This window comes from Tenrec ecaudatus, chromosome 3 (assembly GCF_050624435.1).
Source record: "Tenrec ecaudatus isolate mTenEca1 chromosome 3, mTenEca1.hap1, whole genome shotgun sequence".
NCBI classification, from domain to species: domain Eukaryota; kingdom Metazoa; phylum Chordata; class Mammalia; order Afrosoricida; family Tenrecidae; genus Tenrec; species Tenrec ecaudatus.
The window spans coordinates 216,749,372-216,762,042 of NC_134532.1; the positions used below are offsets into that span (position 1 = coordinate 216,749,372).

At 53.6% G+C, this 12,671-nt stretch overlaps 1 protein-coding gene across 2 annotated transcripts in view; it reads left to right on the top strand.

The window, feature by feature from the left end:
* Window positions 1–12,149, top strand: part of STK32B (serine/threonine kinase 32B) — a 235,891-nt gene extending 223,742 nt beyond the window's left edge. For both annotated transcript variants that reach the window (XM_075545032.1, XM_075545033.1), the window contains 5 exons: window positions 2,752–2,868; window positions 3,299–3,424; window positions 9,062–9,193; window positions 10,699–10,763; window positions 12,011–12,149. In XM_075545032.1, coding sequence (XP_075401147.1) covers window positions 2,752–2,868; window positions 3,299–3,424; window positions 9,062–9,193; window positions 10,699–10,763; window positions 12,011–12,149 — 579 coding nt within the window. The remainder of the gene's footprint in view (window positions 1–2,751; window positions 2,869–3,298; window positions 3,425–9,061; window positions 9,194–10,698; window positions 10,764–12,010) is intronic.
* Window positions 12,150–12,671: the final 522 nt, after the last annotated feature.

Sequence of the window (12,671 nt, forward strand, 5' to 3'; positions counted from 1 at the left end):
CCCCCCGAGGGGGGACACCCTAGAGACACAGGCGGACGTCCTCTGCATGCAGCCTCCCTGCGGTGACGATGACGGTGCCCCTTCGCTGTTCTACGGAATTGGCACCCACCCCCTTGTCCCTGTGGACGGACGCTGCCACACACAGGGACTGAGATCCTGTGAGCTTTCAGCTGGCACCTAGTTCTCGATGGGATCTGAGGGGCAGGGCTGACAGGAGATGCTGACCCGGCCTCGTCATGGCCACAGCTGGCATCCTGGGGCCCCATCCAGCAGCAGGCACCACGCTGGAATGTGGACGACACAGAATTGGGCAGAACAGAAGCCCCTCTGAGCAGACACCCCAGTATTGCAGAAGAGATGCTGGCGTGGAAGAGGTGGTCGTGGCTGTTCAGTGGCTGCCCTTCCAAGTAGCCCCACGCACTACAGAACCAACCATCACCCTGCCACATGCCATGGTCACGGTCCTTGGTGTGCTCAAGGTCCCTGTTGCAGTCCCTGTGTCACATTTTGCGTGCCCGTCCAGCAGGGTGGGAGGGCGGGAGGATGGGAGGGGTCATCCACAGGGCTTTCACAGACCACATTCTGGTCTGTTCCACGGGGTTTCTGTGGGCTGCTGTTCGGAAGTGGATCAGCCGGTCTACATTGCCAGTCTATCCGAGTCTTGGAAGCTCTGTCAAACCTGCCCCCCACGGGGACCTGCTGGTATTTGAAGTTCCGATGCTTCCGGCATCACAGGGCTGCCCCAGTGACCATATCACAGTACGCTGGCATGCCCGCCATCATCCAGGCCAGCATCTTCATGCAGGGAAGCCACGCCAGGCAATGACGTCCATCCACGGGGGTCAGTTACCAACGCAGCAGCCTCAGAGCCCTCCAGCACCCAGGAAGTTGTGGATGTGCTTGGGAAATGGGTGGTTTTTCTTCTCATCAGGACTCATTCTGACCCTGACAACCCGAAGGCGAATGGGATCAAAAAGCCAGGGGTGCAGGTGGGGGGCAGGGTATAGGGGGGCCATAAACGATGGCCAGACACCCCCTCATGCTGGTCCCAGAGCAGTGCATGAAGAAATGATGAATTCAAAGGACGGACAGACCGATCACACAGACCACATCCTCCAGGCCCCTGAGACCAGAAGAACTAGATGGTGCCCACCGCAGACCACTCTGATCAGGAGACTGGGAGAGAGGGAAGAAAAAGGTTTAGAACAAGATTCAACATCATAAACAAAACCAGACTTACGGCTCTGAGAGAGGCTGGTAGACGCCTGAGACCGTGGCCCTTAGACCCATTCAAGCCTGGAACTGAGCCTACCCAGGGTTGAACTTTCAAACAGCAGATCAGTCTATAAAGCAAACTTGCTCCTCCAATCAATCCACCGGGTGAGGCTCAAAAGGCAGTAATTGCCGCCAAACGGAGCCCAGGAGGCAGCTAAAAAGTGGGGAATGGAAACAGGGGACCCAGAAAGGAAGTGGAAGGAGAGCTGACCCATTCAAGGGATGCCGCTGTCGTCAATTCTGTCCCATAGCGACGTCACACATAGCAGAACAAAGCATCGCCCTGTCCTGCGCCGAATTCTCAATCGTTCTTGCGCCGAGCCCATTGCTGCAGGCACTGTGTCAGCCCACCTCCTCGAGGGCCTTCCTCTGGTTCCCCGCCCCCCACTTTACCACAGCACGACGTCCTGCTCCAGGGACTGGCCTCTTCTGACCACACGTCCAAGGTACGTGAGATGAAGTCTCACCGTTCTTGCCTCGAGCTGGACTTCTCCCAAGACAGACCAGTGGTCAGGGGACGCAACCCTTGTTGTGAAGCACGATGCCTGTACATGGCCGATTGAGAAGCTAATTTGATCTGGAAACTTGCAGCCAAACCACAGTAAAATCTGGAAATTACCAAAAGAAAGCCATGGGTCTGTGTCACAGAACGTAGAAGGTGGCTTCCTCCAAACTCTTAGGGAAGGCAGACCAGACAGGGCCCACCCAGACATAGGGCAGGAGCTGGAAGTATTGCTGCCTCCCTCTGCCTCCTGCCCTACTCCGAGGTGGCCCATGCCTGCAGCAGGGGCGCTGGAGGCAGGCAGCCTGGGTGAAGTTCTGCCTGTGCTTCTCGGGACCTACATGACCTGGGACAAGTGGCTGGCCAGCAGCACTGCCGGGCCCCTGCAGAGCCTCCTGAGACTGATTACTGGCAGCTCACGAGCCCTGGCTAGACCACCAGTGCTTCCTTAAGAAGAGACAAACCCTCCTGATGGCTGCGGCTGCTGGTGGCTGCTGCCATCCACTGCCCCCAGACACAAAGGGGCAAAGCACTGCCCCGCCAAGAGACTGGTGCACATTAGACCACTGCAGTCCTCAGGGTTCCCACTGGCTGGTTTCAGATGGAGACCGCCAGGCCTTTCTCCCCAGTCTATCTTAGTCTGGAAGTCCCACTGAAAGCCCTTCTGCATAACAATGACACGAAGCCTCCACCAATAGGCATTGAGTGGTCCTTGAACCCAGGTCTGGGACATGGATGTTGAGTGCCCTGCCAGCTGCTCTCTCCTCTCTCCCCCCCTTCTCTTCTCCTCCTCCTCCTCCTCCTCCTCCTCCTCCTCCTCCTCCTCCTCCTCCTCCTCCTCCTCCTCCTCCTCCTTCTTCTTCTTCTTCTTCTTTCTCTCTCTCTTCTCTCTCTCTCTCTCTCTCTCTCTCTCTCTCTCTCTCTCTCTCTCTCTCTCCCTCTCTCTCTCTGACTCTGGCTGTTTTTGCTTGCAGAGGCCATACGAAATCCACTCAGCCACCCCCATCGATGAGATCCTCAACATGTTCAAGGTGGAGCGCATCCACTACTCGTCCACCTGGTGCAAGGGCATGGTGGCCCTCCTGAAGAAGGTAAGGGCGCGCAGCACGGCCTGGCCTGCCTGGTCAGGGAGCCGGAAAGCATTTTATGTAGAAACAAGGGCACCAGCAAATTAGAGCATGAGAGAGGCAATGAGGGAAACCGAGAAGTCAGGGAGGGTCTTGTAGTGACTGTGTGCAACAGAACCAAACGCTGCCCGGTCCTGCGCCATCCTCACCGTTGTGAAGCAGGAGCCCGCTGGCACAGCCGCTGCGTCAAACCAAGAGTGTAGTCCTATGAGACAACAAAGAGCCTATCTCCCCTACACCTTCCAAGAACCTCGGCCCAGGCAGGAAATGGCCTTATAACCCTAAAGACCAGAGAGATCTTCTTCATCAAGACCTCACATGCTCCCCGCATGCCGAGTCCCTGTGAACGTCCATGGGGCACACAGTTCAAGAAATCCTTGCCCTCTGACTGCAGCTCCTGACCAAGGACCCCGAGAGTCGTCTGTCCAGCCTCAGTGACATCCAGAGCACACCCTACTTGGCCAACGTGAACTGGGACGCGGTGTTTGAGAAAGCCCTAACGCCTGGCTTCGTGCCCAACGTAAGTGGGAGCCCCGTCTGCCCAACCTCACGCCACTCCACTGGCCACAGGGTCTCTTGGTCAGGGGGCCAGAGAGGTGCTGGTGGTTATGCAGCTTGAGCACCAAAGGTGGGCCCTTCCCTGAGCTGCCAAGGTCCCAGCTGGGCAGTGCTCCTCTTGGGGTTGGGTCTTCTGGGTGCTGGGCCTCCCTTCCTGCACTGAATAGCAAATATTTGCATCTGGGCCTCAGTGGGGGGGCTTTGAAGAGCAGAAACGACTGTCCCCCAGTGTTGGAGCCTGGGAGTCTGTAGTCGGGGCACCCACAGGGCCATGCTCTCTCTGTCCCCTGGAGGGGAGATCCTTGCTTGTATCCCCCAGTGTCTGGTGCCCCCAGCTGCTCTATGACTTGTAGATGTCTCTCCACATGACCCCCCACCCCCCCAGTGTGATTCTGTCTCTGTGTTTGGTGTCCTCCTTCATGAGACTCCACTCAGAAACCTTTCTGATGCCAACGGGACACTTCTAGGATTGGTGAGGAACCAGAAGTTTGGGATAGTGTGGCAAGCTGGGGAGAGGCACTGGTGGGGTGTGGGGACCCCATGTTTCAGAGCAGGACTGGGATCTGCGCGGCTCCCCACATCTGCGACCTTAACAGGAAGAGCCCCCTGGGTGACCAAGTAGTTAATAACCCACGGAGGAGAGCTTGGTGGCTTGAACCGCCCCCCCCTCCCCCAGCGGGACCTTCCCCCCGCCATACCCACATCTGATTGGTCCTGGGAGCTGAGAAGGTCTAAGTAGTGGACCGTGTTGCCTTCGAGATTGACATCCTGCTATTTTTATGAGGCTGTTTTACACACATTCACACCCACCCCATGGTGGGTGCCGTGGAAGAACGGCCTGGTGTTCTGCTTCCATATAGATCACAGGCAAGACCCCCAAGAAGCAGCTCTGCTGGGTAATGCATGGGTTGCCGTGAGTGGAAATTCACATTGTACGGCCCTGACGGGGTCTCTGAGCGAACCCCACTTCCACAGAGCCCCCATGGACTCAGTGGAGACACTGGGGAAGAACTTCAAACAAGGACCCCACCACCACCAGTAAGGAGGCCTCTGAATGTCTTTAGCTACTAGTGTTGTTGACCCCAAAATGCCAAATTCTGTTTAAACAGAATTTATTTTCAAACCGTTCTGGAAGCTAAACTCCAAACCAGGTTCTCATCCGGGGTAGTCAGCATTCCTTGGCGATCCTCACACGGTGTCTGTCTTCCCCCGGACTCGCCCTTGTCTGCTCTAGTCTGCTCATTCTCTAACTCAGAAGTGATTGGGTTTAGGATCCACCCTGATTGGTCACATCCCATCAGGTTGCCTTATAAGAGTTTATTGCATTTCACAAGGGGGCTTCAACAAGGGAATTCAAAGACAATGGAATTTTCCCACAAGCCTCTGGAAGCCCCCTGATATCACAGGAAAGAACCCTGGCAGTGTAGTGGGCACCCATTGAGCTGCCAACCACCAGGTGAGCAGTGCACACCTACCAGATACTCACAGGAGAAAGAGGAAACTGTCTACTCAGACACACTCTGTCCTACAGTGTTGCCGTGAGGTGAAGTCAACTCAAGGGCAGTCAGAGTTGAGTCATAGTTCATCACATTAGATTATGAACGGTGATCACATCCATTCTGCTACATCGCCTTCACTAAGGAAGGCTAGTATGTTGTATCGTGTTATATGACACGACACTGCATCATTTTATATGACATTAGATTGCAGACAGTGATTACAACATCACGTTCTACAAGGGGTATGTACCCCTCCAAAAATAACCCAGATAATTTTTATGTATTAAATTTTTTTTACAAAACAAACGTATCCCTTTCAAAGTTCTCTCCGTTACACTTAATACGTTTGTCAAATCTGTGACTCCATTCTTGGAAACATTTTCCAAACTCACCTGTTTGGATGGCTGAGAGCATGTAACTCCCATGTTTTTTCTTCACCTTTTTTTAAATTAATCATTTTACTGGGAGACTCTTACAAATCTTCCAACAATCCATCAGTAGTATTAAGCACACATGGACACATGACACATGGACACATGTACACGTTGCCACTAACATTTCCAAAACAATTTCCTACTTGAGCCCTTGGTATCAGCTCTTCTTTTTTCCCCTCCCTACTCCACCCTCCCACCCTCATGAATCCTTGATCAAGTATATATTATTATTGTTATTGTGCATCTCACACTGTCCATTGTCTCCCTTCACCTACCTTTCTGTTATTCATCCTTCAGGGAGGGGGGTGCTAGATGTCCAACCTTGTGATGGGTTCCCCCTTCCTCCCCCTTCTCCGCCATGATATCGCTACTCCCATTACTGTTCCTGTCCTGAATTCCATGTGTCAAGAGCTCTTATCAGTACCAATGTGAGTACTCCAGTCTAGGCAGTAAGGTAGAACTGAGTCATGGTAGCTGGGGGGTGAGGTGTGGGGGAAGCATTCTGGGACCAGGGGAATGATGTATGATTTGTCAGTGCTATACTGCACTCTGGTTGAATCGTCCCTTCCTTGTAACCCATCTGTGGGCCTATATCCAGTAGACTACAGATGGGCATTGGGTCTCCACTCCAACTCCCCTCTTTCACATCCATATCGTTGTTTTGGATCTTTTGATACCTGATACCTGCTCCTGATGACACCTCATGATCACACAGGCTGGTGTGCTTCCTCCATGTGGGCTTTGTTGCTTCTGAGCTAGATGGCTGCTTGCTTAGCTTCAAGCCTTTAAGACCCCAGCTGCTACATCTTTTGATAGCCGGGCACCATCTGCTTTCTTCACCACATTTCCTCATGCACCCATTTGTCTTTGGTGATCATGTCAATGAGTATCAAAGAGTGCCAGGTTATTAGAACAAAGTGTTCTTGTGTTGAGAGGCCTTGAGTTGAGGACCAAAGTCCTTCTGCTATCTTAATACTTAACATATAAATATATGCACAGCGGTCTATCCTTTCATTGTAAATTAGTATATCTACATATATGCATGCCGATAGCTATATCTTTAAAATGGGTTTTACTTCCTACTTCTTTCCTCTATTTCCTTTCACCTTCCTCCTGTCCCACTATCATGCTCACCCTCTATTCGGCTCTCAGTAATTCATCGTGGATACATTGCACTTGATCAAACCCCACCAGGCATTATACACCCTCTTTGCCATCAGTTTTAGATCTCTTGTTGTTCCCTTATCCCTGAGTTTGTTGGCTCTCCACTCCCCCTCCCTGCTCCCTCCTGTCCCATGTCCCCCCAGAACTGCCAATTCCATTGTTTTTTCCTCAGGATTATTCATTCTGCGTATCTTATATAGATAAACAGGACAAAAACAAACAAAACCCCCAATAGATAGTTCCTAGTCTGTGTGCTGACCCTTCTGCGTGTTTTCCAATCAAGTCTGATGAGGTGCCAAACCCTGTCCCCTGAGTCAGAAGTCTCTTTCCAGGATTCCTCAGGGACTTGGTCACTTTGCTCCCCTTGCTGCCCTGTTGCACCCCCTTCGCGTTTCACCCCGCTGTACGTGGGGCAGACTGGGCAGTGTCGAGTGCTGCCCCCACAGTGCTCTGGTCAGTGAGGGAACATCGTGTCTCATGGTGGGGCCGGCCCTATGGTCCTCTCTGTGCATTGCTGAGTTGGGACCCAGGATGTATGCATTAAGTAACTTATCCTCTATGCCCACTGTACTTTTTGAGCTTACCTCAGTGGACTCATATTGTACGTGTCCCTTTGTGCTTGGCTAACTTCACTTAGAATGATTTGCTCCAACACCTCCCATGAGACAATGTGCTTCATGAATTTGTCGCTGCTTTTTAGGACTGCATAGTCCTCCAGTGTATTTATGTTTTCTAATCCACTGTCAGTTGAGGGAAACTTAGATTGTTTCCAGGTCTTCACAGTTGTCTTCACCTCGTCTATGTCATCACATCACTGTCCTTCACTTCATTTGCTGAAGTGCGTGGGGCAAGAGAGGCATGCTGTCTTTTGCCAAAAACTGGCACACTGAGATGGCTGTGTGAGCAGGTGCATTGTCGTGGTGGCAAAACCAGCCCCCTGTCTGCCACAAGCCAGGCCTTTTTGGTCGCACGCTATTATGCTATCTTTTCAGAACCTCTGACCTAGTGGAACAAACTCCAAATGCACTATTCCCCTCACATCAAAAAAAACAAATGAGCATCAGGGATTTTTTTGTAGGATTCCCCCTCGCATTACATAACCTTCACTAAGCAAAGTCATTATGTTGTATTATGTTATGTGATATTACACGACATTCTGGAAAGTGAGTACATGACATAACCTTACATTATGGAAGACCATTACATAATACGACGTTATGTCACATTCCGTATTATACCGCATTGCATTGCAATATATTAGAGAAAGTGATTACATCGCATGTTAGAGCAGACCAGCCTCTACCGTCCAGGGGGGTCCACAGGAGCAATTGCATGGTTATAATATATAAAGTCATAGAAGAGAGGAGAGGTAGAAGAGAGAGTCAAACAGCGGACTCAGACACATTTTACAGCAGCATGCTCACCTCCGGGAGGGCCTTGATCTCAGCAACCAGGTCCTAGCAGAGTGGGAGGAGGAGCGGGGAGGAGGGGGGAGGAGGGAGCGTCTGCTCTTTATTTCTGACTTAGGGGCGTGATTACAGGTAACCACACAGGTCACAGGAAGGGGCTGTACAATAGGCAGACGCATCACAGGAAGGGGATGAGTTAGGGGTGCATGCATAATAGGAAGGGGAGGGACTAGGTACCCATGTGACAAGACAGACAGACCCTAACTCAAGATGGCAGCCTAACCTTGGTGGGCTTGACCTGGTCTCTGGGCTCTCCTTCAGGGAGACAATCAAGTATCCTTATCAGACGGGAGTGGGCCCTACTTAGGGTGGAACAGACTACAGAGTATGATTACTCTAGAACAGAACAGTGGTTCACAACCCTCTAAGGCCTTGACCCTTTCCTCATGTGGTGGTGACCCCCAACCATAAAATTCTGTTCATTGCTACTTCATCACTGTCATTTTGCTACTGTTATGAATCAGTGACCCCTATGAAAGGATCATTTGACCCCCACAGGGGTCACGACCCACAGGTTGAAAATCGCTGCTCTAGATGGTTGATAACCAGGGACGTCAACCTCTAAGCAGCTTGCATTGACCTCCAAGTGTACAGTCATTTACCATGAGTAGCAAGCAGTGTGGCATATATTGCGGGGAGACAACCTGGGGAAAACCCTTTTGTGTTCCCCAGAATAACACCGTATTCTGTAAGGCTCTTCTGTTATGTTACATTATGTTACACTGCAGTAGATCACATCCACAGGCATAACTCAGGTGGACACATTTCGATCCATACTGGCTGGGAACGCAGATATAGTTAAGAGCATGGCTTGCTGGGCGTCGGAGGTCTCGACTCCAAGTGCCTCCAGCCTGGGCACCTCCCCCCAGAGTGTGCCAGGGCATGCTAGTCCCTGCTAAGGTCAGACCTGCGAGGTTGCACATAGGATTGGGGCCTTGCTTGGACACCGGTCAAGTGGCGGGAGGTGAGAGGAGGGAAGGCTCAGAAAAGGCGTTGAAAGATGACCCGTGTGCTCCTTCCCACTGCCCCCCAGAAAGGCAGACTGAACTGCGACCCTACGTTCGAACTCGAAGAGATGATTCTAGAATCCAAGCCACTTCACAAAAAGAAGAAGAGGTTGGCGAAGCACCGGTCCAAAGATGGCTCCAAGGACAGCTGCTCTCTGGTGAGCGCTTCCGGGCGAGGGCGCGGGGGTGCGGGGGGATTGCTCACACTTAGGACAGTGCCTGAGCTACGGGCTCTGCTGGCCGGTGGTTATGCATCGGGAAGCTAACTGCAAGGTCAGCAGGTGGAAACCACCAGCCACTCTGAAGGAAAACGATGAGGCTTTTTTCTCCCATAAAGAGTTATGGCCCTGAAAACCCATTGGGCAGTTCTACCCTGTCCTATAGGGTCACTGGGACTCAGCATCAACTCGATGGCAGTGGGTTTGGGGAGGATAGCTTTTAGCCCAGCGGTTCTCAACCTGGGGGCTGAACGGCCCTTTCATAGGGATCTCCCAATTCATAACAGTAGCAAAATGACAGTGATGAAGTAGCAAGGAAAATAATTTTATGGGTGGGTGGGGGGTCACCACAGCATGAGGAACTGTATGAAAGGGTCATGGTCTCAGGAAGGTTGAGAACCACTGTTTTAGCCAGAGAGAGCATTCCATGGGAGCTTCCAAAGACCTTCATTTGCCATGAAAAAGACGAGCTGTCATCCAAGGAAGGTGTCTACCACGGTAACGTGCTGTGAAGAAATTACTGCAGAGCTTGGCAACCACCAGAGCGCCCTGATGGCGCTGTAGGATAAACTCAAGATTGGTTACTCAAACCCGTGGCTGCTCCGAGGGAGAAAGACAAGGCTGTCTGCTTCCATAAGGATGCCCAGTTCCAGAAACCCGGGAGCAGTCCTGACCTGTCTTGCCGAGTTGCCGTGAATCAGCATCAACTCGACAGCTGTGGGTTGGGTTTATCAAGCAACTGCCAATCTTGCTTGTTGCAGGACTCAACTCTCTGGCTGAGAGTTTGGGGCCTGTCATTTCATCTCAATGGATTATAAAGCCAATTGCCATAGGTCCGTAGGATCTTCCAGAAGAGAACACCAAGCCTTTCTTCTGAGGTGCCTCTGGGTGGCCTCACACCTCTGGCCTTCCCATTGGCACCACCCAGGGACCCTCCTAGAAAGCCCCACATCAGAATCGCTGTCATCAAGCAGATTCTGACTCCTAGTGACCCTTGGGGACAGAGTAGAGCTGCTGCTACGGGTGGCCGAGGCTGTAAATCTTCAAGGAAACTATCTCATCTTTTTCCTGCGAAGCAGCCAGCCCCTTACCCATAGTGCTCCCAGGAACTCCTTACAGGGACTCCCCATCTCCAGCACCCGCATGCTTCAAAGCCTGTGGGATCCAGATGGGAGCAGGAGACACTCTTGACCCATGAGTCCAGGAGAGTGGGCAATGCTTGGCACCAAACAGGTATTTCTGGTCATCTGGCTGCAGCACTTGGGGAAACCATGCTGCTACCCTGAATGCCGCTCAGGTTCTTGAGGCTGCCCTGGCTGGAGCTCACCCCACCCGGCACCCACTCTGTGCTTCCCGCTGCCCCGCCAAGTCTCCCCTCAGGCAGGCCCTGCCACATCCCTCCCAAGGTGGCACGTCCCTTACGACGCTCTCTTTGCTCCCCACAGAATGGCCACCTGCAGCAGTGCCTGGACGCTGTGCGGAGGGAGTTTACCGTTTTCAACAGAGAGAAGTACGTGCCCCGCCCCACTGGGCACAGCCACCACACACACATACACACCCGTCCCAAGTGCCCTTGCCATCACGAACCACTGCTGCTCGGGCAGAGTGCCCCCAGCCCCCACCCACCCCATCAACCCACAGGAGAATTCTCAGGCTGCACAGCAGATTCCCACCCCCTTCGGGGCCCCTGGGGAACCTCCAAGCCTCTCTGCAGAGCCCCACAGCCAGAACCTCACAATGTTTGGCAGAGGCCCCCAATGTGGGGCTCCAAGGAGAACCCCACGCCACTCTGCAGAGATCCCCAGAGGGGCCCTGGAAGAGCCCCATGCCACTTCACAGAGCCCACCCCAATGCAGAACCAGGGGAGAACCCCCACGCCACCACCCAGCTGAGCTCCCCAGCATGGCCTAGACCCCTGGAGGCCCCCAGGCCCACCACAGACAGCCCCCCGTGAAGGCTGGAGGTGTCAGTGGGGTCCTGGCTCTGGAGTGACTCAGGTGGTGCAGTGTTTAAAGCCCTCCGCTGCTAACCCGCCAGCCACAACACAGAATGCAGACAAGGCCATCTGCTGGTTTCCCGCTGGGCTACCATCTGCACGGTCGGCAGTTCGAAACCCCAGTGGCTCTGTGGGAGAAAGACTGGGCTTTCTATTCCCGTTAACAATTCCAGTCTCGGACACCCCCAGGGGCTGGCTGTGAGCCAGCATGGACCCAATGGCAGGGGGTTTGATTCTAATGCCCATTCTGCAGCATGGCCTGAGCAGGGTGCTGGCTTCATCTCCCTGTGGAAATGGGGTGAGGCCACCAAATAGGCAAAGGGGCACTGACAAGGGGAGGGGTGTCGCAGGTGGCCAGTGAGTGTGGGGGTTCAGACCACACTCTGTAGCTGGCGGACAGGGGTCCATCTGGAGAGTGTAGCACATGGGACCCCTAAGTCTTCCTGCTCCTTTAGGCCAGGAAAGGTTAGGACTACAAGCTCCTGTATCACCCTGGGTGCCCTGTTGACTCTCCCCGTCTCCCACTGCACCCTGGGTGCTTGGTGTCTCCCTGTCTCCCGCTGCACCCTGGGTGCCCCACTGTCTCTCCCCATCTCCCATGGCACTCTGGGTGCCCCGCTGTCTCTCCCCATCTCCCACGGCACCCTGGGTGCCCCGCTGTCTCTCCCCATCTCCCACAGTACCCTGGGTGCCTGGTGTTTCCCGTGCCCCCACCCTGGGTCAGTCACTAACTCATACCTGTGATCTGTGCTTGCTTGCAGGCTGAGACAGCACCTGGGTCAGAGTGGCCAGCTCTCGGACCCTGATAACCGAGCGGGGAGCCAGCCCCAGGACAAGCTGCAGGATGGGTGTAACAACAACCTCTTCACCCACACTTGCTCCCGAGGATGTAGCAGCTAACTCACCGCCTGCTGCTGCCCACGCTGGACGGCACTCAGCTCTGTCCTGCCCACCAAGACCCTCTTTCTGTGCCAGGGGGTTTCCCATTGCGCCCCTGGCAGTACCAGATGCAGACAGAGTCCTGGGCTCACAGCTGGGAAGCCTAGGTCCTGGTTCCAGCCATGCTTATGTCCCCCTCCATTGATGTCCTGTGTGACCCTGGACTAGGCATGCCTTGCTCTGAGCCTCGGTTTCCTGCATCTGTCCAAGGGGCTTCCATAGCTCTTGGCCTCAAAGCGAACGCCAAGATCTGAGCTAGAATCCAGGCAGATGGGCAAGACCTTTGACGCTGCACCAAGTTGAGAAGCGCAGGACACAAACTTTAAATTGGAAGCACACTCCCGGGCCCCACCCCCCAAGAGATGAGACCATGACAACTGCCGTTTGGCTCGCTGTAGCTTGACACGTTTCTTGGGGGGTGGGGAGGGGAGGCGGGGGACACGCAGCCCCACAGGCAGCAAAGTGAGTGTTTGGTGTGTGTTT